General features: G+C 35.6%; 2 protein-coding genes across 4 annotated transcripts; one reads left to right on the forward strand and one right to left on the reverse strand.

Moving 5' to 3' along the window:
• Positions 1-1,566: 1,566 nt before the first annotated feature.
• Positions 1,567-6,170, reverse strand: LOC101245787 (vacuolar protein sorting-associated protein 55 homolog). 2 transcript variants are annotated; one of them, XM_010327594.4, is made up of 5 exons: positions 3,955-6,170; positions 3,829-3,880; positions 3,553-3,592; positions 3,365-3,449; positions 1,567-2,053 (listed from the first exon to the last, which is right to left on the reverse strand). In XM_010327594.4, the coding sequence occupies exons 2-5, from the start codon at positions 3,859-3,861 to the stop codon at positions 1,870-1,872; spliced, it is 342 nt and encodes a 113-aa protein (XP_010325896.1). In that variant the 5' UTR covers positions 3,862-3,880; positions 3,955-6,170; the 3' UTR covers positions 1,567-1,869. The 2 variants fall into 2 exon arrangements, with proteins under 2 accessions (XP_010325896.1, XP_004246484.1); XM_004246436.5 differs by having other exon boundaries at positions 5,350-5,472.
• Positions 6,171-8,587: 2,417 nt separating this feature from the next.
• On the forward strand, positions 8,588-25,792 carry SPY (protein). 2 transcript variants are annotated; one of them, XM_010327406.4, is made up of 18 exons: positions 8,588-8,797; positions 9,643-10,063; positions 13,179-13,340; positions 13,436-13,611; positions 13,726-13,801; positions 14,754-14,882; positions 15,514-15,633; positions 15,719-15,787; positions 15,871-15,952; positions 17,248-17,342; positions 17,766-17,830; positions 22,078-22,276; positions 22,418-22,612; positions 23,515-23,609; positions 23,700-23,835; positions 23,982-24,199; positions 24,654-24,781; positions 24,939-25,792. In XM_010327406.4, the coding sequence occupies exons 2-18, from the start codon at positions 9,653-9,655 to the stop codon at positions 25,376-25,378; spliced, it is 2,796 nt and encodes a 931-aa protein (XP_010325708.1). In that variant the 5' UTR covers positions 8,588-8,797; positions 9,643-9,652; the 3' UTR covers positions 25,379-25,792. The 2 variants fall into 2 exon arrangements, with proteins under 2 accessions (XP_010325708.1, NP_001233937.1); NM_001247008.2 differs by having other exon boundaries at positions 8,630-8,797; positions 9,625-10,063; positions 24,939-25,630.
• The last annotated feature ends 902 nt before the right edge of the window (positions 25,793-26,694 follow it).

The following is a 26,694-nucleotide window of genomic DNA, read 5'->3' on the forward strand; positions in this document are numbered from 1 at the left end:
ATCAAAAAGTAACCGATGTTATTAAGTTTATCATTAAAATATGTCAAAATATAAAAAAGTAAACGCACAATTATATTCTAAGCAGAATTATCTATGTCTGTGAATACACAAACATGTTTTTATTTTTTTCAATGCAAGACTTTTTTTTTCTTTGTGCATTCTTTTTGGGGGAGAACAGACAAAACTAATATATATTGACTATGAATTTTTTTTTTCTACGTAAACCAAAGGTCAAGAATAGAAATACTGAAAACCTTAGAAACTCTTACTGATAATATCTTTCGATAATTTGTCGCTAAATAAGATAATTAACTATAAAATTATTTAGCTATAAAATTTATCTGATGTTAAGTAATTTATTTGTGTTATCGCGTTGTAATGAATTCTTCTATAATTTTTTATTTAGTTAATAAAGCTTTTGTTTTAATTATATTTTTTCAGTCAAAAATTTACCCGAAATAATAATTTTAACTCATGAAAGATTCGTATACATTCTATTCTTTTATTCTTTTCGGATCTCGTTTATGATATTATACATTTATATTGTATTCATTCTATCATTTTAGTTAATAGAACCTTTATAATTTTTAGTGATAGTTTTATTGAGGATTCGTATGGCTAAATTTGATTATTTTTTTTTTTATTGCGGTGTTTTTATTTACTTATTTTTTAGTGTTTACTAAGTTAGCAAACACTAGAAATTTAGAATGTTATTTATAAAACGTATGTTTACTACTTTCACCAGTGAAGTCATTTTTTTTTTAAAGAAATTTACTTCTTTTCAAAATATTTTAACCAACCAAACATAAAATAAAAAATAAAAAATATTTTAGAGAAAACATTTTCTTCCATACCAAATACACCATAGATTATTATTTCATTTCTTTTGCTAATTTTTACTCTCTCCATAATTCTATTATGAGGCTTAAAGTATACTTAGAGCCCGTTTGGATTGACTTAAAAGTCAATCAAATCAACTTTGAAGTCAGTTTTTAACTTTTCGGAGTGTTTGACAAATATAAAATTGACTTAAAATAAGTTACGAAGTGTTTGAGAAAATAAAATTAAAAAAAAAAACTTAAAATAAATAAGAAACCAAAAAAAAAATCTCCCCTTATTTTTTATTTCTGACTTAAAAACTATTTTTTAAGTCAATCTAAACGGGCTCTTGTGCTTTTGTCAAGTATATACAACACATAAAGGAATTTTTGGTAATCTTGGAACAGTTTATGATTCAACCTAAAAATCATATTAATATGCATCAATAACCATTTTTTTTTAAATTCAACTAAAATAGGTTTTTGAAATGCACCAATTATGATTCAAATAAGTACAACTTTAAGAGCAACATGAATTGTGGTGCAATGAAAAAACTGTTTCACTCTTAACTAGAGGTCTCCTATTCGAGCCTCGAATATGAAGAAAATCTTGTCGAGCGCCACCTCAACGAACCGGCGTGATCCAAATTTGATCAAGGCTGGCACTGAATGTGCGAGCCAAATTTAATCGAGGCTCGAATGCAGGCTCTAGAAACACCGGATGGAAACCAAAAAAAAAAGGCACAAGTTCAAGAAGAAACATCCACAGAATTGAGTATTTATGATGTATTAGCAACTATCTATGCAAATAGTAACTAAAAATATGATCTTTGTTCCATCAGCAAAAGGTTTCAAACTTAGAGAAAATAACTCTCACATCAAGAAATTATAAATGTGACATTTGACAAACTTATACACATTGGTGAATAAAATTTCTAGTTCCATTTCCTAGCATTGGTTCCTTTTCAGCTCCCTTTTGTTTGCATTTTCTCTTGTTTGTTAGAACCACACGACGTAATTACAGTCGAGGAACCATACCTCGATTTTTATATCACCACTCGTCATCAAGACTGGCGCGATGATAACACATGACTGTGCAGACAAATATGAAGAATGACACGAATTCGATGAACATTGCTCCCGTCTGGATAAGATCTGCATGTCTGAGAATAATGGGAATGGCAATGCTTCCCACAGCTGATGCCCCTGTTAAGAATTTAGCAGCATCCATCCAGCTGCAATGATGAAAAAACGAAAAGGCCTAAAATGAGAACAATTTGGTGAAAAGTACACAGCGAAAGACGAGAAAGTAACAAGAAAGGAGGAGGTCTTCGTAAAGTAAAACATCAAATCATAGATACTCGCGACATATATCTTGTTTGACCAAACTTTCAAAATCGACATTTTGTAAAGTGTTCTTTGTCAGAAGTGTATTTCAAAAAAGTACTTCAGAGAGAAGTGGTACAGTCTGGCTTACGTGCTCTAGCAACAACTCCTGCTACTACTCAAAAACACTCAGTGTTTCCTAAAATCTTGGTCAAATGCCAAATCTCTTAAATTAGTACGTTTAGCTTCATCTATTGGCAGGTGACAGTTTTTTTTTGTTGCTAAAATGGCTTCATCGAGTGAAATTGAAACCTTTTATACCTCTCAACGACATCTTCCTAAACAGGCTAAAGGCTTTGTTCAACTAGACAAATGAAAATTCCCTTTCGGTTACTTAAAGTTGCCCTCATCTTTGAACGAATGGGCACTGAATAGGACTTTACTTCACATGATTCACATTCATAAAACAAGCCTAGTTGTACTAAGTACTGGTTTTCATCATAGAACAAGCAACAGATGATTCACATTCATGTTAGTGAGCGCAGCGAGGTAATCTTTTATCGGACCACATCTTCACATGTGCTCATTATCCGTATACCGTACCACTAACCAGTTTACCCAATATGCAATGTTTACCATATGAAAACTGATTTTATTAATCACTAACACTAACATGACGATTTTGGCAGATGGACAATCTCTAAACAATGATGTGACTGGCAAATTAGCAATCACCAAATCCTATATATTATATAAGCAGCCTTCTGCAGTAATACTAGTCATGCACCCCAAGTAACTCAATATCGCACATCTGTACTACAATATTCATTTAAATTAGTATTATTTCACAAATATTCTTCAAGAAAAAAGGCGAATCATTTTATGAATGAAGCATGTACGAGAATCAAATACGATATCATATAAATCTCACAGAGTTTAAAGTGTACATGATCTAGAACATGACTTAATAGACGGATGGAAAATAATACAACAAACCATGACTGATGAAAAGGATTACAATGGGGTTGGGCTAATGAAATATAGTACCCCCCCCCCTCCCTTTTACATTTAACTCCCCCTCCTCACCCCTTTATTCGACATCAGAAAAGACAGTTTATCCTCAGTTTTCATTAGTAAAGAAAGCACGTCTTACACCAGTATGCAAGAAAATGCATGAGAGAAGGAGATTCAAACTTCTGCATATCGTAAAAGTGTCTTACCCCCCGCCATCTCGACTTATTAGGAACTGTGTGGATCCACCACCAAAGAATAAGCATGGCATGGGAACCACAACGTACATAAGAGCTGTCAAAACCAAGAAATCCTCTTAGTTAGCCAACAAATAGAGCTTACTCTGCTTAAGAAGACGAAATAAGCAAACTACTTAGATTTTATTTCTTTCACAAACCTGATAACATTGGCCACCAATTGCTGTATAAAGCACAAGCCTACAAGAAACAATATTGAAGCAAAAGCATTACAATTAACTCTTTGGAGAAGATCAAAGAGGCACTGTTTCCTTTATCAAACAGAAAGATCATCTTGTATATGAGGTTAATGAGAAAGTAGTGATTGTTTAACTTATGACTACATAAGCAATACACTACATTCATTGGTACTTGCACAAACTTTGGAAATACAGGAGTTCAGACTCATAATGCAGGAAAAGGTTTATAAGACCTACCAGGATCTGTAACAAAATGCTGGACGAGAACATGAAGGCAAGCCCCGCAAGCCTGTAAAGACATTATATCAGAACACAGTTTACCAGAAATGCAGACCAAAGGCACATATTAGTTGAATCACTTACACTTTATCCAAGAAGTGAAAACCAGCAATTGAACCATAAAGATGATGCAGAAACCGGAAAATATCAAGTTAGTAATTGTATGAACATAATGAGATTCGTCAATGTGAAAGTTAATGAGCTATACGGAATTAGAAATATGATCAAATTAACTGTTTTCACGATAATATCATTTGTAAAAAGAAAACTCAAAAAGAAACATCAAGTAAATGAAGTAATGTCACTCTCTATTCACCGCAGTATAGCCAGATAGATCCAGTCTTACCTAGTACTTAGTAGCTTTATGAACAGTAAATTGAGTAGACTAATCAGTTCAAAAATTTATCGGAGTTTTATTGATTAACAAGTTGGATTGCGATTAATTACAAATTGAGTATCACAGTTTCATTAGAAGTCAGAGTAAGAGGTAGTCATGGTCCACAATCCACTGCCACATCCGCAATCGGATGGCCAAATTGAAAATGCCAGTCCAGTCTACATCCGCTTAAATGGTGTTCGGATCTATGCAAACTTTCTGCAGTTCAATTCTTCTTGATGATACGATGCGACTTGCTCAAATTCTAGTGCAAACTGATTTTTTATATGAACTCAAGAATCAAGCTTTGATTTTCATTATTATTTTTTAACGCAAGAATCAACCTTGGGTGAAAAGGAAAATGATAAGACCTATTATAAGCTCCACTTTAATCCAGAATTAAAGATTTGTTAAGAACTCTATTGCCAGCAAAAAGCAAAGATTAAATATGAAAAATGTAAATTTGTTTGAACCATAAGCCTAAATGTTAATCAGAAGTATTTCTGCTGTAGTAAAATTATTACAGAACTCAAAAAACTAAAACTGGGTAATGGATGAATCAAGAATTCTATTGCCAGCAAAAAGCCAAATCAAAATATACAAACTTTTTTGAACCATAAGCATAAACTAGCGTTTTGACCATAAAATTCGACCAGACTTTCAAAATCTGACCTTCAAATATTTTCAAGTTTACAAAACCAAGCTCAAACCCGTTTTTTGGTACCTCTACTAACAAAAATTCAATCTTTTTCCAAGTAAAATGCACGTCCAAATACAACTTCAAATCCCAAAATCACATCTTTAAACGCATAAATTTCAAGTTTCAACTTCAAAATCTATGGCCAAACAGGAGCTTACTGTTTAATCAGAATTATTTCAGCTATAGTAAAATTGGGTCATTTCTATTCATCCAACAAAGAACCCCACCAACCATAATCTAAAAATCAACTACCTTAAACCTTAAACCTCAAACATATGATACAATAACTAGAAAAAAACAAGCAGTAAATAATATAACTAAAAAAAACAAAAATTTAACAAAAAAATTAAAAGGGGTTTATTGCTAATTCAAAACTGAAACTTGAATAGAAAAAAGATTGTACCTTCAATGGTCATCGCCATTTATGGTTAATTTTGAAGGGGCAAAATAGGAAGAAAAAACTGTTTTTGATCTGTTGATCCAAAGTCTGATTCTTGAAACTGAAACAATTGAAATAAAGCACCCAAAATTTGGGCTTTTTGTAAATTTAGATATATTTTCTATAAGGACCCTGTAAATAGTATTAATGTAAGAGATTCCCCATATTTTGTTATTTTGTTGTTTTGTGCTTTAATGTTTGAAAAAAAAAACTTTTAAGGCCCCAAATGTAGTTTTTCTTTTGCCAAGTCTCACCTCCTAGGAAAATAGAATGATGTATATTGCTCGAGAATAGAGTTGTCAATATGGGCTAGCCTGCCTTATTCGAGTTAACTCATGCATATTTTGATATTTTGTGGGTCAGGTCAGGTTAGTCCATTTTGGTGTTGGCTAGAAAATGATCAGTCCAATCCATAAGTACGTGGGCTACAGGCTTGCCGGAGTAGCCTACTTGTTTAAAAAGTATATTTTTTTTAATAATTATTAAGTTAAATTATAAATTATAATTTAAAAATATTACTGTAAATATCAAGAAAACAATATTACATGATGTTAATGCTACTACTTGTTAATCAAATCCACAAATAAAATTATTCTTATAATATTTATTAAGATTTTTTTTCCAAGTAAACATATAAATATCTAAATACAAATATTAACCTAATTGTTTTGAGTTTGGACTATCTTTAATTTTAAATTTTGATATTATATTATATATTTTTGGGAATTTTCACATATACCCACTTAAAAATAAGTCTAATTACTCTTCATAGCTATAGTTTGGTAATTATAATTAGTAGCTACATGTTATAGGGAGGAGAGAGGCGCACGAGACTTGGCAAGAGAGGAGAGAGGAGAGAGAGGGGCAAAAAGTGGAGAGAGGTAAATTGCATATGTATATTGGTTATATAATTGTATAATATACATATGCATTTATATATATGACAAGCGATATTGAGAGAGAGAGGGGAGAAAAGCGAGTGAGATTGGGAGAGGGAGGAGAGAGACGAGCGATATTGGGAGAGGTGAGTGAGAGAGAGGTGAATTGTATATCTATATTGGTTAGATAATTATATATTATGCATATGCATTTGTATAAAAAGCAAGTGAGATTGTGAGAGAGAAGAGAGAGGCGACCAAGATTAAGAGAGGGAGGAGAGAGGCGAGCGAGAGAGGGAGAAGAGGTGAATTGTATATATATATATTGATTAAATAATTGTATATTATACATATGTATTTGTATATTTTGGTGAATTATACATATACAAATGTAGCTAATTATAAAAACTCGAAGTCAATGCATAATATTTATCGTGAGTGGTAATTATAGCAAACTATAGCTATGATGAGTAAGTGTAAGTTTGCTTAACCGCGTAATTTTCCCTATTTTTAATTAATTTTTATTGGTCTACGGGGCAGTTTTACCGATATTTCTCAAGTCCCAAAAATCAACAAACTTATTCAGGTCGGGCTAAAAAACACTTTTCTTAAACGGATTTCAAAAATCTTAACACAATCCTATTTAATCTCAAATTAGGCCAGACCAATCTAACGGGTCTAGACCATATTAACGATTGTACTCAAGAAAAATGATAAAATGGTATTCTTATATATGGATAGATTTATTTAAATCAGTACCTTAAATATATTTTGATCAATTTTATTTTCAAAGTTACAAACAACAAGCACTTTTAGACTTTATCATTTTTTCAACAAGCTCTATTGTGAAGAAGATTAAATATTTAAAAAAATACACACACAAAAAGTCTTAGTAAATTCATAAACTGAAATGTCAAAAGTTAAATCAAACAATGAAATTAATTTGATTGTGAGAGATACATGTATCTTTGGAATATCTCCAAAGTAACTTTATCGATATTTAATTCAATGGACATCATGATTCATGAATACCTAATTGTGCTCAACAATAACATACCCAGTGAAATTTCACATGTAAAATTTGTAGAGAGTAGAGAATGTACACAAGCCTTGCACTATCTCGTGAAGATAGAAAAATTATTTTCGAAAGATCATCTGTTCAAGGTGCAACAAATCAAACTGTATGAAAAAATGATAGTGAAGATAACACAACAAGTAATAAGGAAAGTGAAATATTACGAGTGGGGTTCGACAGGGGCGGAGCTACACTTGCTTCAAGTTGTCCAATTGGACACCCTTTGTCGGAAAATTTCGTTATATACATAGGCCAAATCTTACTTTATATTGTTATATTAAGTATTTTGGACACCCTCAAAATTACTATTGAGCTGTAACTCAGTGGTAAAAGTGTGCTCAATATGATCACAACACCCAAGTTCAAATCTCAGTGTTAACATTTTGTATATTTTATTTAATGGGGTCTGCTTTAAAATGGTTATTTATTTAAAAAATGGAATAATTTTTCAGGAATAGAGCACTAGCATTAACATTTTGTATATTTTATTTAATGGGGTCTGCATTAAAACGGTTATTTAATTAAAAGACGGAATAATTTTTCAGGAATAGAGCACTAGCTTAGTGGCAATAGTGTGCAAAAATGTTTGGCGCTAAGGTTCAAATCCTCATGGTTATATTTTTTTCTCTCTATTTTAGCTTTACTTTGGATAAAAGCCACTAACTTAGAATTATGCTGAGATTGAATCGAACAAACAACATAGTAAAAATCAGAATTAGTCAAATTTAAAATACAATTCACATCAACAAAAGAACTAAGATATAAATGAATAAATAAAGCAAGAATATAATAAAACAAGAAAAGAAATAAATTGAACAAATACCAACATTCATAAATATCATTTGACTATTTTTTTTATTTGTTTAACATACTTCTCATAAAAATTCTACAAATAATTAATGAGCAAATTTTATTAAATTATACCAGACAAATATTTCTTCTAACCACTCCAATTAATTTTTTCCTTTTTAATATCTCATCCACCAATTGCCTTTTATCTAAAACTTAGCCAACAAGTTCATTAAAAAAAAAAAAATTAGTTCAAAAACTCAAAAATTAGAAAAAGGCTCAAATATCACAAAGTATAGTGTCAAAAACAGAGTTAAACAAACTATATGGGGGTTTAAACAAGTTTAAACAAATTATAAGGGTAGTATATGACAAAAAAACTCACACGGCGCAAAAACGGTGGCAATATCGTAAATATGTGAATAGATAAGGGTAATTGATAAAGAGTCCTTCTGTATATGTTTGCCATTGTAGTTAACGGACGAACACCAGGGGCTCCGGTGCTTTGGCAGACATCAAACTTCAGTGTCGGAAAGAGACCCTGCTACTTGTCCCCTACCCCACCCCCACCCACCCCACCCCACTTACCCTACCACCCAACAAACAGAAATCAAAGAAGCTGTGTGGGAGTTATGGTGGAAGCATAACAGCAGTGAAATTGATTGAATAGGTGAGGGTTTCGAACTGTTTGCCCTAATTTTTCTTGAGTTTTATTTGGGTTAATCATGATCAGTTTATGTTTTTGTGTAATGGGTCATGTTTAGTTTCAGTATTAGAGTTGATTTTTGTGAAAAAAAAACTGTCTTTTTAGTTTTTAGGGGTTTATCTGATATGGGGTTTTGGTGAAAGCTGAGTCTTTTTTGGGTAAATTTTGTTTGTTGGATAGTAATGTACTATTTCATTTATTGTTGAAGTTAGGGTAAACTAGTTAGGATCGTTGTACTAGAAATAACAACATTTGCAATGGTGGAATCTTTGTTATTCATTTGAGTGTTGAATTAATGATCTTTTTTACTTGTTTAGTTTCAATTTGCTTGTCTTGCTTCCATTTTTAGTATGTTCGAAAAAGAATGTTGATTACCCTTTTTGGTAATTCTTTATTCAACTTCCTAACTTTCCGCATGACATGTTAAGCCCATGAGATTGAAGGACATCTTCTTTAGTTTCTTAAACTTCATGCCAAGTCAAATTCAGACAATTAAATTGAAAAAGAGAGAGTAGTTAACAGTTCAAGCTTTGTTCATCTGTTTGTAATTGATATATGTTTGTTTAGAATATTACGAGAGTGTACTTACTTGATACTTAATTCAATAGTCACCATGAACACCTAATTGTGCTTAAATTGTTGTAACTTTTATTTTTGGTGATGTGTCTTGAAGGATTAAATGTGAACTAGATGTTAAACTTTAATTGTGGATGTTACAGCTTATCACAACCTTTTCTTGTTACTTTTTTCCTGGTTGATTGTTAAAAGAAGCTACTTTTTCTTTTTGACAGGTTCAAGTGGTTCTGCAGGTCTAGGTAGATGGCGTGGACGGAAAAAGATGTCGAGAATGGAAAGGAAAGTGAGTCACTTGGTAACAATGGTTTTCTGAAGGGAGGACAATCTTCTTCTGGTTCCAAAGGTTCTCCTGGTAGAATAAGTCATGTAAAGAAGATTTTTGAAGACAAGGATGCCATCACTTATGCAAATATTCTTCGCTCTAGGAACAAGTTTGTTGATGCACTTGCAATCTATGAGAGTGTGTTGGAGAAGGATAGCAAGAGTATTGAGTCTCTGATTGGCAAAGGTATTTGCCTGCAGATGCAAAATACGGGGAGGCTTGCTTTTGAAAGTTTTTCTGAAGCTATCAAAGTGGACCCACAAAATGCATGTGCCCTCACCCATTGCGGAATTTTGTACAAAGATGAGGGTCGCCTGGTCGAGGCTGCTGAGGTATGTGCCTGAAGTTATCTTTACTGGTATTTAGCAATAGTTATCCGATCACATTTAGTGGTATCCAATAATAATGATCACATTGGAGATGTTATTGGGGAGAGGTGATAAGACATGACATGACATAGTTGCGTCTTACCTATAACATGACCCTTAGATAGGAAGGTGTGGAGGACATGAATAAGGCTAGGAGATTAGTAGGTAGGAGTGCGCCCATACTAGTAGGTTGGAATGGATTGTCCTGTTGCCTTACAAGTAGTCATAAAACTACTCTTGTAGTTTCCTTTTCTTCGATTTCTGTTGATATCTGTTATTTTGTTTAGTTCGAACATAGTATTATTTGTTGTAATACTGTTCTGCTACTATATGTTGTTCTTGTTACGATCTCTCGTCTCTTGCACTTCCATTACGTCCTTTTCTGGACTGTTTTGTTTTGAGCCAAGGGTCTATTGGAAACAACCTACCTACCTCACCTTAGTGGTAGAGTTTAAGTCTGCATACACTCTACACTAGTGTTTTGGTGAAGCGAGAAGCGGAAAAAAGCTACGAGGGCTCGCTTCACAAAAGCGAGAAGCGAAGTGCGCTTTTTTTTAAAAAGTAAATCCATATTTAGTATAAAAAAATATTAAATAACTAAATAGAGGTAATATATAATTAGCAAAAAGGTAAATAGATATTCAATAATCCTCATAAGTCATAACATATAAAGAAAAAGCATAATTAAATCACAAAAGAATCAGTCGCATCAGCCTCGTAGAGAAGAAGAAAAGAAGAAGAGAACTTACAGCAGTGGAAGCGTGGCAGCAATTAAAAATAGAAAAAAAGTCGCAGAGCAGTCGCAAAGAAGAAGACAGGAAGAGAACTTACAGCAGCAGTCCAAAAAATAAATTTGGAGTCGCGAAAGAGGTACGTGAAGTCGCGCAAGGATTTCAGAAATAAAAAAAAACCTTTAGCGCTTTTTCACGCTTGCGCTTTCCTTGCACTTCTCGCTTCTACAGTAGAAGCGAGCGCTTTTTCAATGTCGCCTTGCTTCAGGAAATAAAAGCGCAGGGGCTGCGCTCGCTTCGCCTCGCGCTTGAAGCGTGCTTTTCCTTGCTTTTTATGACACTGACCCAGACCCCTCTTTGTAGAACTGCACTGGCATGATGTTGTTGTACATTCAATCTGTTATGAATGTAGTGGAGCTTCTGATGTTAATAACTCATGATTCCTTGTTTTGATAGGTTTGACAGAAATAAACTGCTGTGATAATCTCATCTTCCTCTTTCTTTTTTTTTTGGGGGGGGGGGGAGGGGGATAAACAATGCGTCATCCACAAAAGAGCTTAAAGTAGATGTGTAGTTAGAAGGGAAGGAAAAAGTATTAACAAATGAACTAATGAATCCCTTTTCAGTGCCAAATCTAAGATAAGGGACCTAACAAATCCAACAACTGATTAGTGCTAATTACAGTAGTCATATCAATCCAGCAAAAAGGATAATGTAAGCACTTTGTCTTGAGGAAGTGATTTGGAGTTGAGATTCCATCAAAACACCTCATACCTTTCATTCCATATGGACTAGAAGATAGCAGCAGGATCATCCTCCAAATTTTTTAGATAGCTTTATAAACTCTCCACAAGCTCCAGTTTTGCCTCTTTTATGGTCTCCGGCATGACCCATTTTAAAGCAAAAATACAGTTATGCATTATGGGTTCCAAGTGTACCCAAAAAAAAGTGTTTTTTTTTTCTACATGGCTAGCTACTAAAGGGGTGATTTTGACAGTAGAATGTCTCAGAAAGCTTAAGGTTATTTATGACAGTTGGTGCTACATGTGTAAGTAGGCGGGTGAGACGTGGATCATCTTCTTATACATTGTGAACTAACCATGAGTTTAGTGTGGGATATTTTAATTGGTTTGGCACCACTGAGCAATGCAAAATACTGTGAAAGAGTTTATGTCCAGTTGGAAGAGCGGGAGGAGGAGGAGGAGACGAAGGAACTTAGTCTAACTCTTTGGTACAACAACATATCCAGTTCAGTCCCACAAAGTGGGGTTTGGGGAAGGTAGAGTGTACATAGACCTTACCCTACCTTAGAGGTAAAGAGACTGATTGTAATAGACCCCTGGCTCAAGAAAAACAGTCCAAAGCAGTCCCCAAGTCTAATTATTTTTTTGTAGTTTCTTTAATTTTGTATAGCATTGAATCCTTCTCATTGACGCAAGAGACCTATAAGAAGCTTGGAAGTAACTAGTAATAACTTTTACTAATATGCTTGCCGAGGAGCCAGTGCTCTGTCAATTTTCTTGAAGGAAGAAATGAATAGAAGCAGGTGGGAAGAGATATAAATTTGGAGAAAAATATGGTATAAATGAGAGTAGATGAATGCTTACCTTTTTTGCAGCAAACGAGTTGAAATATTATTTTAATTAGTTCAAAGATTTCAGATCTTTGACGAGCTAGGCTGATAAACATCAAGCTAAAAGCTAGGTACAAATAGTTGAATACCGAAGTGGACTTCGGTTGTTGGTAGAATGGAGGCTTAAAGGCCTTGAAGATAGAAATATGCACCAAGGTAATTTCAAAAAGAAAAAGATAGAAATGCATCAAGGAGTATTGCATTTTCATTCTTATGGTGCGAATGTGACTTGATTTGAAAGTCTGCCTAGATGGAAGAGCTGGAAAAAAATTGCTCTAGAGATGGTAAATTGACCTCTTATATGATAGTTTTAACAAGTTAATTTTTTGATATCGAGAAATCTGTTTGGATCCTCTCAAATCTCTCAACATTTGCCAAGTGAGCTGAGCCCTTGGGGCATCATTTTGACAAGGTTAATTCAAACTAAAAGATTTAAGAAGTGTTCTGAATTAGATGGAATTCTGATTAAGCAAATGATCTAGCTTCATTAGTTTACTCAAAAGTTTACATGAGTTGCTTTAAATTATTCTGGTGTTTTTTTTCCTTTTGTTTTTTTGTGACGAAATAACCACTGTTTGAAGCAATTAATCTATTCATTTATGTTCACTTAATTTTTATGTTGAATTTGAATCAGAAGCTTATCACTATCCTGAGCTCTCTTTTGCTTCATTTATAATTTTCAGTTAATCTTTATCTTTAATTTAAATCAATGCAGTCCTATGAGAAAGCACTTAAAGCTGACCCCTCATATACACCAGCAGCAGAATGCCTTGCGATTGTATTGACTGATATTGGAACCAGCCTGAAGCTTGCTGGCAACACTCAGGAGGGAATTCAAAAATACTATGAAGCTATCAAAATTGATTCACACTATGCGGTGATTAATTCCACTTTCCAGTGACCTTTTTTACTTTGCTTTCCATGGCTTTATCACGGAAGCCCAAACTTTAACATGTTGTGTTGTATTTGCAGCCTGCTTACTATAACCTTGGCGTTGTATATTCAGAAATGATGCAATACGATATGGCTCTTAATTGCTATGAGAAGGCTGCACTGGAGCGGCCCATGTATGCTGAAGCTTATTGCAATATGGGTGTTATATTCAAAAATCGTGGGGATTTGGAGTCTGCAATTGCTTGTTATGAGAGGTTGCTTCAATGTTAAATTCAGTTTATTTAATTGAAGTTTGTATTTTATTTGAGGTGGCTATATGATTTGCAGTCTCCATCTTGTTACTTTTATTTCTGTTTATGCTTATTCAGGTGTTTAGCTGTGTCCCCAAATTTTGAGATCGCAAAGAACAACATGGCAATTGCTCTGACTGATTTAGGCACAAAGGTAAATTAGTGTGTGAATAGTCCCAACTTCATTAAATGGCATTCAAATCCTTCAATGTGAAGACTTCTTACTAATTTAGCAGTTATTGCTATCTCTATATCGGCTTCCTGTACTGTTAATGTGATAGCCATATTGCAATTTCTTAGTGAAGAGCATGGTAATCGTGTTTAGAAGCATTTCCCAATCACTTTCTGCCTTATTGTTCACACATCTATCTTTTGCTTCTTGTTGAACATTAGAAGATATGTTTCAAGTTTATTATTTTAAGTATTTAATTTTATTCTTGTTCTAGATGAACATACGTCCAATTTTAAATGAGAAATCCATACGAATTTTAATAAGCTCTTTTTCATACAATAAGTTGGACACAGTTGTTTTGAACCCTGCCAGTGTTTAATTCAAATTGATATTTAAACCAAATACAGCCTTATGTTTCAAAGAAAAAGTCCTTGCTTATTTCAAAGTCAAAAAAGCCATTGAAGGATAAATATTGAGTGGTGAGCATTTAGCAGATACTGCTTGCTATGAAGGCTGAAATATTATCATAGCAGCATAAGAAGTTTCCAATTGACAACTAGCTGCCCCAATCCATTTGGAAAAAATGGAGGTTACCTTGAGTATATATGAACATTATTGTTAAAGAATGAGAAAATCCCACATCGTTAAAGAGATGGGTGGTCTCCATATAAAATTTGGACAATCCCTTTGAACTAGCTTTTGGGGTGTGACTTAGGCCCAAGACCTAATTTAACAATGATCACCTTTTCAAGGGAACAAATATGAAGACATATGCTTGCTCTTATCTTTTATCAGCAGTTTTACATTTTAACAAATTAGATTTTTTCCTTCTTCATTATAATAAAGCAAGTTAGAGCTTTCCTGCTTTCTTAGGTCACTTCTTCTAGAACTTCTAAAATTTTGTCATGCTGATGAATTCTTGTTTCCTTTTCAGGTTAAGTTGGAAGGAGACATCAACCAAGGTGTGGCATATTACAAGAAAGCTCTTTGCTATAACTGGCACTATGCTGATGCTATGTATAATCTGGGTGTTGCCTATGGTGAAATGCTGAAATTTGACATGGTAATTTTGTGCTCGAGTCCCTCCACTTGCCTCAAAAGTGACAACATTTTAGAATAATATGTGCTCTTGCAGTTGACATAAGGTCTGTAGCATAATGCAGTAACAGGATTGTTTAGTTATCAGCTATGAGGTTGTTGGTTAGTTTTGTGGGGTATGTAGATCAACATTGAGGAGCCACATTTTTCAAGGATTGCACTTATTTCTGCAGCCCACAATGGCTGAGGTTCAACCTCTACAATTTCCTCTGTCCCAATTTATGTGGCACACTTCTCTTTTTAGTCTATCCCAAAGGCCAAAACAAATGACCACTTCTTGTGTTTAGAAATCATATAACTTTATAATCCCTTTTTTCCCTTTCAATGAGATAATTTATCACAAATGTCTATGGCTTGTTTTAGACCACTAGTTTCAAAAGTCTCTTAAATTCTATGCACAGTCAAACAAGGCCACTAAAATGGGACAGAGGGAGTACATAGATGTAGAGTGCCTCAAGTGTTTAGTTTTCAGTACCTTCCCATTATCTTCTCTCTTTTTCCCATCGTTCCACTCTTGTTAGTCATTTCTTCTCCTGGATGAGAAACTTATTCTTGTTGCCATTGTGAAGGTGTTGATGATTTATTTTCACGTGCAGGCTATTGTGTTCTATGAACTTGCTTTCCACTTCAATCCTCATTGTGCTGAAGCATGCAACAATTTGGGAGTGATATACAAGGATAGGGACAACCTTGATAAAGCAGTTGAATGTTATCAGGCAATTATCTTGCACGTGTTTTTTTATATTTGGGTTGGCTGAGGATATAAATGTTTTATTCAATTTGCTATTGCATGTTTCACAGTTGGCTTTGTCAATCAAACCAAACTTCTCTCAGTCATTAAACAATCTCGGAGTAGTTTACACTGTTCAGGTGAACATTGATTGATATCTGCTAGTGTCTGTGTAGTATTGTCATGTCCTGTTATTAGTAACATCTTTCTTGATTGCTCGCAGGGTAAAATGGATGCTGCTGCTAGCATGATTGAGAAAGCTATCATTGCAAATCCAACATATGCTGAGGCATATAATAATTTAGGTCCTTATTCCACCTCTCTTTTATGTGTGTAAACTTACAGTCTGTTTTGTTTCTCTATGCATCTCGTGTCTATTTCTTTCTCATCCCAGTTTCTGTATAATGTTGCGCTGCCTAGCCCCTCAGGAAAAAGAAGAAGCAAATTAACTATCTCAGTTGCACTTTTGGTTGTTATGGTGCTACTTCCTCTAGAACATTATTTCTGACATTTATAATGTAACTACTTGAAACATATAGGAAGCTTTCTCCTCGCACCAGTTGAGAAAATGATTGATTCGAGGACTGTCTATACATATATATACGACTCTTTCAAGCTGGCACAGTAACTTTTTTTTTGAAAGTCGTATATATATGTATAGACAGTCGATGAAATGAATATATATTTAGTTGTGCACCCTAACAAACAAAAGTTGTTGTGTGTGCACTAGTTGAACGTGCCAGCTTGATGCACAACTGCACGAGATCGATTCTCGATGAAGGCACCATTTTTTAACTTTAAGTTCAGCCTTTTCTCTTAAAAAAAACTTTTTAAAAATTACTTTTATTTTTGCCACTTCATCTGGCCCCACCCCTTTCTTAACCACCCTTTTTTTTTTGTCATCCGGTCCCATTCCTTACATATTTGAATTTGAAAACAAATAAAAGCCATAGCACAATTCTAAACAAAATAGAAGACTAATTTTCCCTAGCACAATTCTAAACAAAATATAATATTGCTCGAAAATCTACAACTTAGTAATATTCTTCACTGTATAATTGAAGTCCTATTATCTCTGGGTAAATTGGTAGGTTCTTCTTTATAAGCATATTTCCTTTTTGCAATAATGTGTTGTTGATTCTTGTGATTAGAGATGGATAGATTTTTTATGAAAAATAATTTTCTCAACTAAGTGCTTGGTTTAGAGACAATTCTTCGCGTTTTATAGATGAGCCCTGGAATACAAGATGAAGTGAGAAGACACCATATTCAACAAGGGTCTTGTCACTCCTTGCCTTACCCTTGAGTCACTCTTAGTAGTGCCCCCCCATCTTCAAATCCTGGGGTCCCTGTCTTTTTGTGGAATTACCTATTTCCACTCTTCTGATGTTTTCATCCACAAATTCCTCATTAAGCCATCCAATTTTATTGATAAATTCTTCGTTGGAGCCATCTTTTAGGTCGTTTATGCTGTCACATTTGTCTCAGTAATCGATTTAGTTGTGGAAAGTGATTAACCTTGCAGATGTATATTTTAAATCCTTGAAGTATTACTCCTTAGGTTATTGGGATAATCGACTATTTGTTGGGAATTGTACAGGAGTTCTTTACAGGGATGCAGGCAATATATCCCTGGCCATTGAAGCATATGAGCAATGCCTCAAGATAGATCCTGATTCCCGAAATGCCGGCCAGGTATTGCCTATTCTCTTACGATTTTGGAAGTATCCCGACTTTTTCTGCAAGACCCTTCTTTTGATATAAATACTTTTCTTGAAAATATTTGTAAAATAGATGAATTCGATCATTAGATGCTACTTTTGATGGATATTTAGCCTTGGCTACTTATCCGAATATCTTTTTCTTTTCCTCAAAATAAAAAATAAAATAACTGTCAGTTAGGAAAAACTGTTATATTTCAAGTCCTTTAAGACAAAACTGAGATGTTGGAATGCGATATATTTGAAAGTGAGTCAATGTCTGATAATCTCTTGACTATGCATATGAGAGGGGAATTTCTTACTTGACCAAAATGAGATGGGAATTTTTGCGTCTTCGTTTAGAAGTTTTTGGATTTGCTAAAACTCGTTTCATGTTTCTTTATTTTGTGTTCTGCAGAACCGGTTACTTGCCATGAACTACATTAATGAAGGAACTGATGACAAGTTATATGAGGCTCACAGGTTTTATTTACATCTTTCTTGTGGGATCTATTGTATAATATATGATGCTGCAAGTGCTACCTAGCATGGGAGAAAAAGGGAAATTAACAAGTAGGGAAAAAGGATAAAGAAAGTTGTGCATGCTGAAAGAGTAAGGAAGAATTTGAGGAAGTCTTCTTTGCACAGAAGATAGTCGATAGGCATAGTACTAATAACAATAGCCTTGTGAGATTTTTATCAAAGAAAATGCCAAAAGCATAATACGAATAACAATGTCAAAAGCATAATACAAATAACAACTATATTTTAACTTTTTAAGGACATGACTGATATATGAGTTTCCTTTGATTGTGCATTAAAAAGAATAGTATATATGTGGTCAATCATACTGATCAACAAAATATATATATATGTGGTCAATCATGTTTGCTGTATAATCTTGATGTTGATGTGTGATTGTACGCTATGGTGCCTAACATGGACATGAGAACCTTTATTGTAGTCTGCTTTACATAATCACAGGTATCAACTTCCCCCTTTCTGACACTAAGTAACTATGGGGATGTGCCCATAGAAACCTCTTTTAATCCATTTTCAGGAGATCAATCAGAAGTTCCATTACATAGGAGAGTTAAACCACATAAATCTCATCTTTTCAGTTTCTCGTAAGTCCTTCGAGCATCATTGTCTTCCTATATCTATACAGTGGGGAAGCCGGTGCTAACAATAGAACTCTAGTCCTACGTTATATGGATTTTTATATTTCATCCACTAGGTCAAATGCCAATATGATATGATTCTAGTACAGGTAGGAATAGCTTGTGGTTTTTCTCTCCTCCCTGGTGCACTTTAGTAGTCTCCAGTGTGCACCCTTCACCAGAATGGCAAAGGGATGATTGAGAAAGATGCAGCTACACTTCATCAAAAGAAAGATGCAGCTAGACATATCGGACCTTAAGCTTATGAAGAATGGCAAGCAATCTGCACCTACCATTGGATTGGAGACACTGATAAGCAAGCTTCCATGGGTGAGGCTACCCCCATCGGGAAGCCAGGGAGTTATGATGCAGCTGTAGAATGTTCGTGCCACTGCATGTGCAGGGAGTGTTAAGCCAGTAACTACAGAACCAGATTCGCAAGTCATAGATGGAACCATGACTGGGTCGAAGAAGGCTATTGAGTTATTGGCGATTGATGAGGTCGGGACTGTGATCAATGGCGATACTCCACTAAACCCTAGTGCCCAAATGTTGGGGGTTGAGTCGACAAATGGAACAGTGACATCTGGGACTGTAACCCATACCCCAATGGAGGTTAGCAAACTGAGGCTGGCACTAATGGTGGATGGAACACTCTATTCACTGGGAACAAGCTCGCAGAGAAAGGTTTGAGTCTCAGAGAAACTCAATACTGTCATAGAAAGGCCGGTGGAGATCCCTAGACAACTTGCAGATGGCCTGCACCAGGAGCTCGTGGAGACTGAAAAGGAGGTCAGGGCACAATTTGAGAAGTTGTCCTCAACTGAGCAGGGTCTTATTAGGAAAGAATAGTGAGTCCATCAGCTGAAGTTGCGGGACCCAAATTCAGGTACTCTTTTGCCAACATGAAAAGCAGGATTGCACAAAATAGGATTTTTCCAATTTGACTACCGAGTGTGGGACTCAGATACACGGTGAAAATAATATTGAAAAAGAGGAATTTAACTTCTATAAGCAATGTCTTGGTTCTAATACTAGTTCCTTACCAACTATACCAGCTGCATCTAATTGCCCCTGTTACATCTGAGGAGGTTCTTTAAGCTTTATTGATGGAATGAATTCCTCAGGCCATAACGGATTGAATGCTTGTTTCCTTGAAAAATCATGGCCAGTTATAGACAGCAATGTTACTGATCCTATATTGAATTTCTTTGATACCCTGAGTATGCCTGCTGTTGTGAACTGTACTAGTGTTACTCTCATTCCCAAAGTGCAATATTATACCTCAATCAGAGAATATAAACCTATATCCTGCTGCTGTGTGTTGCAAATATTATTCCAAAATTTTGACCAAGAGGCTGCAAACTATGATGGATAAGTTGGTGGATAACACACTCAATTTGCTGTTGTACGTGGATGACTGATAAATGTAAACTTCATCTTGTGTCATGAATTGGTCAAAGGGTATGGAGAATCAGGTATTTCTCCAAGATGCATGCTAAAGGTGGATATGCAAAAGGCTACGAGTCCATTATGTTGGTATTTCTTGAACAAGGGCTGATCAGTCTCAACTTTCCTGATGGTTTTGTCAAATGGGTTTATGACTTGTGTGACTGTTGTCTCTATGGAATTGTTGTTAATGGTATGCTCACAACGTTTCCTGCTAAGAGGGGATTAAGATAGGGTCATCTCCTCTCACCTTTCCTGCTAAGAGAGACAACATTACTTTACCATGCTTCTGAGGAGAAATCCCGATTTTAATTCACCCTAAATGTGAAAAGCTTAATACTATCCCACTAGGATTTAGTGATGACTTATTGCTGGTCTGCAAAGGGGATTAGATCTCTGTGATGAAACTGTTTGTTTGCTTTCAGAACTTTTCTGCAGCCTCTGGCCTTAAAGCCAATGTTAACAAAAGATCTGTGTATTTTGGAGGACGTGACACTGCCACTACGCAGAATATTCTTAACATGTTACACAATACACGAGGGATGCTTGCCTTTTAGGTATCTTGGTGTACCATTAAGCACTAAAAGGCTACTAATCTGGCAGAATTATCAGAGGGTTGCACTGAGCTAGGAGGATGATAGCAATGGATGGTCCCTCATGTGAATAGAAGGAAGGCTATGGCAGAAATGTTCAGGATTGTTGTTGCTGGTTGTGTGTATTTTATATGACAGGAGAAGAATGCCAGATTTCACCAATGCCAGAGACCCTGAGTCAGCCCAGAATGATTGTCCAAGAAACAGTCAAGAGAGAGCCTAAAGCCCAAGCTAGCTAGTGGAATTCATGCTCTTAATTTCTACCCTGGAGTTATTGGCATAGCATAGTATTGTTTATTTATTTTGTCTGCTGGACTCATGAGACTATGTCCATAAGCCAGTTTCCCTTCGAGCTTTGTACATGACTTATTTTGGTTAATAAACCTCTTTATCACCAAAAACAAAAAAAGATAAAGTGAGCTGGGGGCCCTTTTTCATTTTTTTTGATGACGAGGGAAACCCGTTGTCGCTAACCTTTGGATGCGCAAAGGGTAAAAGCCCCGCTCCTATGCAATAGCTCGCAAACCACTAGGAGAGGCAACCCGCATCAGGCTCGACCCAGAAGGCATACCCCTTGCTTTCACTGCAAGGGGTTTCGAACTTGAGACCTCCAACATGGAAGTCCCAAGCTCAAACCATTGGGCCACCCTGAAGGGTTTCCTTTTTCATTTTTCATGACCAAGAAATTATTCTGAGCAAACCCTTTGCACCAATCACAACCTTCGAAACTCGGGTTATTGGGGCCTCTCATCTACCCACCCTTATCTACTTAAATACGAAGCTTAGTTCGAATGACACAGGGCCCAAACCCGTGACCTAAGTCACAAGTCCCTCAACCTTCGCCGCTTGAACTAATCCCTGAGGATTCAACAACTTTTGTTTCAATGGTGACGCAAAATAACCGTACTGATAACCTAGTAAATATCTTCTGGTCTACCTGGCAAAAAGGTGCTTGAAGTAGAGGAAAAAACAGTAACTGGAGAAGGCCCAATGATCTCAACATTTTATGGCTGAATTTTCCAAGTCTTACAATAAAGCTCACCGGCCCTCAAGTTTCTCATTAGCTCTGTTGATGTTAGCATTAAACCGTGACCTGCTATAACTTTCAAGCGAAATGAGATAACAAGTTTCGACCAGCAAGTGTTTAGCCTTTCATGTTTCTGGATTAGTCAGGAAATGAGAGTTTCCTGTCAGAAGTGGGCCATCGTGTTCCAACTTTCATCAATTTAGAAGATCACGGATAAGAATGCTTTCTTTGAGTTTTTCTACTATTTGATATGTTCTGTACCTAAACATGACACTGTATTATTCATGTATTTTTCTTTTCGTCATTTGCTGCTTGGATTAATAGGACTTCCTCAAAATCCCATATATGACTTATTAAATATAATGGAAAAAAGCCTCAGGTGGCCTTTGTCATTACAATTAGTAATATACATGTACCTATAATTGGCTGTATTTTTGGTTTCACATGTTTCTGTTTCTGGATCTATTAGTGCCTGTCCTGACTGTAAGTTGCATAATGTAGAGACTGGGGTCGGCGTTTTATGAAATTATATCCACAGTACACTTCATGGGACAACTCAAAAGTTCCGGAAAGGCCTCTTGTGATCGGATATGTCTCACCTGATTATTTTACTCACTCTGTTTCATACTTCATCGAAGCACCACTTGCCCATCACGATTACACAAACTACAAGGTGGTGGTTTACTCATCTGTTGTAAAGGTATTCTTTTCAATCTCCAATTGCCTATTTTTTTTTTTTAAAGACAGCTCTTAGTTTGCTGTTCGGATTATATCATTAAGACATTCTTTGGGCAAAATCATTAAGGAATGCTCTTATATGGTTCTTTGTTTGGAACTGCAGGCAGATGCAAAAACAAACAGGTTTAGGGACAAAGTCATGAAAAAGGGTGGTCTCTGGAGGGATATCTACGGGATTGATGAGAAAAAGGTATCCAGCATGATCAGAGAAGATAAAGTTGATATCATGGTTGAACTTACAGGCCACACAGCAAATAATAAACTGGGAACCATGGCTTGCCGACCTGCGCCTGTACAGGTAATCTTTATCTTATGTCCTAAACTTAATTGTTTCCGATTTCAATATTGCTGCTCTGACTGAAGCCCAACTGCATCACATGAAACATGTCTGGCTTTTAAGGGGAAGTTCTGGTCTTCCATTTTTTTTTAATATAATTTTAATGGGAAATGATTAAGCTGGGCTCACATACAGTGAGAAACTGGAATTTGGTGGTTCTTCTGTTTTCCTTTATTAGGCTTATTAATAATCCCAAGGGAATATCTCCTCTCATCATTCATTGACTTTTATGCTTCCAAGAGCTTGATCAATGGCGATATATGTATAGCATGGTGTTGCTATTACCAAGTTCATATTTCTAAAGGTGGTCTGGAGATTGGTGTGCATCATGTAATACAAAGTCATGACTGTGTATGCACTCGATATCATTCCGAATTATGTCAAGAGTGATTTTCGTCCATGCTAGCCTTGTAATTTCCTATGATTCAAATTTTGGATCTTATCGAGTATGAAGGAAAAATACGTACATCTTCTTTGACCATACGACAATCTTTTTCTAATATACATGGATAGCGGTGTTACTAGGAGAACTGCATGGGTGATTGGAATTGTTATAAAACGGCTGTCCAGCATGCCTATAGCTGAAAATTTTCATTTGAAATTGGTAAGCTAATTAGTTTATGAAGACAGCTGAAGCCAAAGGTAAATCTTTTACGAAATGGGAGAGTTAGTTATTTTCATTTTACAGTCATTTTGGTTTATGCTAATTCAACCACTCTTATTGAGCGTCTGGAAAACAGGTTATGCTTTTAGTTATCAAAGTTTCCCTGCTATAAAGGAAGTCTTAAACTAATCTACTTGCTATGACGAACTTTTGAGCTGTTATTGCGCTGTCTCATGATTCTATATGTTTCTCCTACTAGGTGACTTGGATTGGATACCCTAACACAACTGGTTTGCCCACTATTGATTATAGAATCACTGATGCTATGGCTGACCCACCTAATGCAAAACAGAAGTAAGTGGGAGAGAGTTTTTTTTCATGTTGACCTTACCAAGTTGGATCTCACGACAATCTTGTGGCTAATCCTATAAAAAAATTTGGCAGACACGTGGAAGAGTTAGTCCGATTGCCAAATAGCTTTCTTTGTTATACACCCTCTCCTGAAGCTGGGCCAGTGTGTCCTGCACCTGCTTTATCTAATGGCTTCGTTACATTTGGTAGCTTCAACAATCTTGCCAAGGTATTAATCCGGAAACAAGTGTCGTTGAGAAGTGTGTGGTGGGATTGTTTTGTGGTTTTTAAAGTTCAACTGTATTCAATCATTCATTGATAGCATTCTGTGGTTCTTTCTCTTTATATTCATGTTGTGACTTGCTTTCAATACAGATAACACCGAAAGTTCTAAAAGTTTGGGCGAGAATTCTATCTGCAGTTCCACATTCTCGGTTAATTGTTAAGTGCAAGCCTTTCTGTTGCGATAGTGTGAGGCAGAGATTTCTTTCTATTCTAGAGCAGTTGGGATTGGAGCCACAGAGAGTTGATCTTTTGCCCTTGATCCTTCTAAATCATGATCATATGCAAGCATATTCCCTCATGGACATTAGGTAATGCTTTTGCTCATGTGGCCTTATATTCAGCAATCTGTGCAAGCGTTTGATTTCATTTGTAAATTGTTCACAAGGCTGTCTTTTTTAGTTCCACTTCCAAATTTATATGGGGTATCAAGCTTAACTTTGAAGATGCCCAACGAATACAATGCGATTACTATCCATCTCTCTTCTTTCTCCTAGAAGATACCCAACGAATACGATACACATGCTCTTCTCATCTTACTCGTACGTTATGTCTAAATTAAAGGTCATGATCCCTTTGTTCACTAGTGTTTTCTACACTGAAGTCAACTATTTCTTTGCATTATTGTTAAATACAAACATACAGATATGCTGCAAGACTCTGTCAACAGTAAGTCGCAACATAGCTTGTCACGGAAGCTGCAGAAACATTCTGTATTTGATAGATCCCTGTTCATCAAGAAACTAAATGGACTTCCTTTTGTAGCTTGGATACTTTTCCTTATGCTGGAACAACCACTACATGTGAATCACTATACATGGGAGTTCCTTGTGTCACTATGGGAGGTTCCGTACACGCGCACAATGTTGGTGTGAGTCTTCTTAAAACAGTCGGTAAGCATGTTTTTTTGATCATGCTCTTATTAATTTCCTGTATATTATGAGCTCTTGTACTTGCATTTGCCAATTGACCCTGAGAAATAAGTTTCAGGGGGAAATCATAAGTTTGTTCTAACACATTGTACAATTGGTGGGCAATTTTGCATTTTAGGGTTAGAAAACCTTGTGGCGAGGAATGAAGATGAGTACGTTGAGTCAGCTATACAGCTGGCTTCAGATGTTACATCTCTATCGAACTTGAGAATGAGTCTGCGAGAACTGATGTCAAAATCACCACTTTGTGACGGGGCCAAGTTCACCCGAAACATCGAGTCAATATATAGGAGTATGTGGCGCAGGTACTGTGATGGCGATGTGCCATCTCTGAGGCGTATGGAATTATTACAGCAACAGCAGACACAAACTGAGTCGGTGGTTCCAGAAGAGTCTTCTGTGAATCCATCGGAAAGAACCATCACTTCTGCTCCTACAGACGGATCAATCAAAGAGAATGGATTTACTGCGGTACCAGCCTTGGCACTTAAATCTTCCACTAGTGAAGAAAATGGGGTGCAATCGAATCACAATGGTAATCATGGTAACCTGAGTTGAGAGTGGTAGTTGTTTGCTCTGTGAGTCTGTCCGCTTATAAGTGGGGAATGATTGGTAATAGAAGCCAAGATTCAAGGACACAAGTCTTCAATAGCATGTCTGAAATGAGACCAAGCCTCTCTTGTATCATATAATTTACGGGGCAGTTATGCGCGCTATATTGAACGGCTGATTATGGTTAATGTCTGCAGTCGCGTCTCTGTTGCAGATTGCGCAGGCATTATTTTTTTGCGGCGAAGAATGTTGGAAGGGCTAGTGAAATTATTATTTGTTCCAAAAAAAAAAAAATTAGAATTCTGGTGTATTAGGATGTGGGTTGTACTAGTTATCTCTCTCTATGCTTGAGTTACAAGTTGGGATTATTTGTAGATTTGGATCCTCTCTCCAATGGAATGAATGATATTTTGTCTTCTACTTTTCTGTTTAGCTTTTAAGTATGTTATGTTCCAAATGGAAACATGACATTGATCAAATTGAAGAAAATTAACATGTACACACAATTTGATGGTCATTAGGAGGGAGGGTTTCAAAAAATTGGTATTTATATTTTCGTAGTTCATGGGTTATTACACATGAAAAATTAATAACGTTTTGAATTCTTGTTTCGTGACACACAAATGCTTTAGAAAAAGTGGGGTGAATCCTATAGAAGCTATGAATATTGTGTTCACTAGGTCATTACGAATGCTTTAGCAAAATTTAGGGTAAAAAAGATGTGGTAAGTTAAATTTCCAAAAATTTATGAACTAATACACTAGGTATTGAGATTCATGAAAAATTGGGGAAAAAAATTTGATCAATAAAAAATCTAAAAATTCATGTATTAATACACACTAAAATAAATTTTTTTTTTTATCATGAATGGATTCATAACATTCGAGCTCAAATAAAGATAGTCACACATTTTGAAAAATTTATTGGAGGATTCACAAAGGTTTCACAAAGAAATCGTTCAAAAGTCATATAACCAAAACATTAATGGGCTAACATACGAAAAACTGAGAGTTTGCGCAATTCATGTGGAATTGACTCTCCTAAATGCCCAAAAAAAGACTCAAAGAATGGTGAGATTATATGTACTACTCCTCCAATTCCCTACAAAGGGTTCCGTAATCAATGAGCTAACACAGATGAAAACAAAAAGTCACATAATTTCAAAAAGTTGGCTTGTAAATGCGAAAATATGTTCGAAAAAAATGGTGGGACTGTACTTAATGCTTCCCCAACTCATTACGGAGGTCCTCACAAAGCTTTTTCAGAATTTTTTAAAGTGTTTCGAGGTGCCAAATCCATGGGCTAATACACATGAAAAGCAT

Source organism: Solanum lycopersicum, chromosome 9 (assembly GCF_036512215.1).
Source record: "Solanum lycopersicum chromosome 9, SLM_r2.1".
Classification (NCBI taxonomy): domain Eukaryota; kingdom Viridiplantae; phylum Streptophyta; class Magnoliopsida; order Solanales; family Solanaceae; genus Solanum; species Solanum lycopersicum.

Excerpts from the sequence above, each read along its gene's own strand:
- SPY (XM_010327406.4), top strand. The coding sequence starts at position 9,653 with ATGGCGTGGACGGAAAAAGATGTCGAGAATGGAAAGGAAAGTGAGTCA. Across the intron at positions 10,064-13,178 it reads GCCTGGTCGAGGCTGCTGAG|TCCTATGAGAAAGCACTTAA; the intron begins GTATGTGCCTGA and ends AAATCAATGCAG. Across the intron at positions 23,836-23,981 it reads GCTTCAACAATCTTGCCAAG|ATAACACCGAAAGTTCTAAA; the intron begins GTATTAATCCGG and ends CTTTCAATACAG.
- LOC101245787 (XM_010327594.4), bottom strand. The coding sequence starts at position 3,861 with ATGTTCTCGTCCAGCATTTTGTTACAGATCCTG. Across the intron at positions 3,593-3,828 it reads GCATTTTGTTACAGATCCTG|GCTTGTGCTTTATACAGCAA; the intron begins GTAGGTCTTATA and ends TGTTTCTTGTAG. Across the intron at positions 2,054-3,364 it reads ATAAGTCGAGATGGCGGGGG|CTGGATGGATGCTGCTAAAT; the intron begins GTAAGACACTTT and ends TCATCATTGCAG.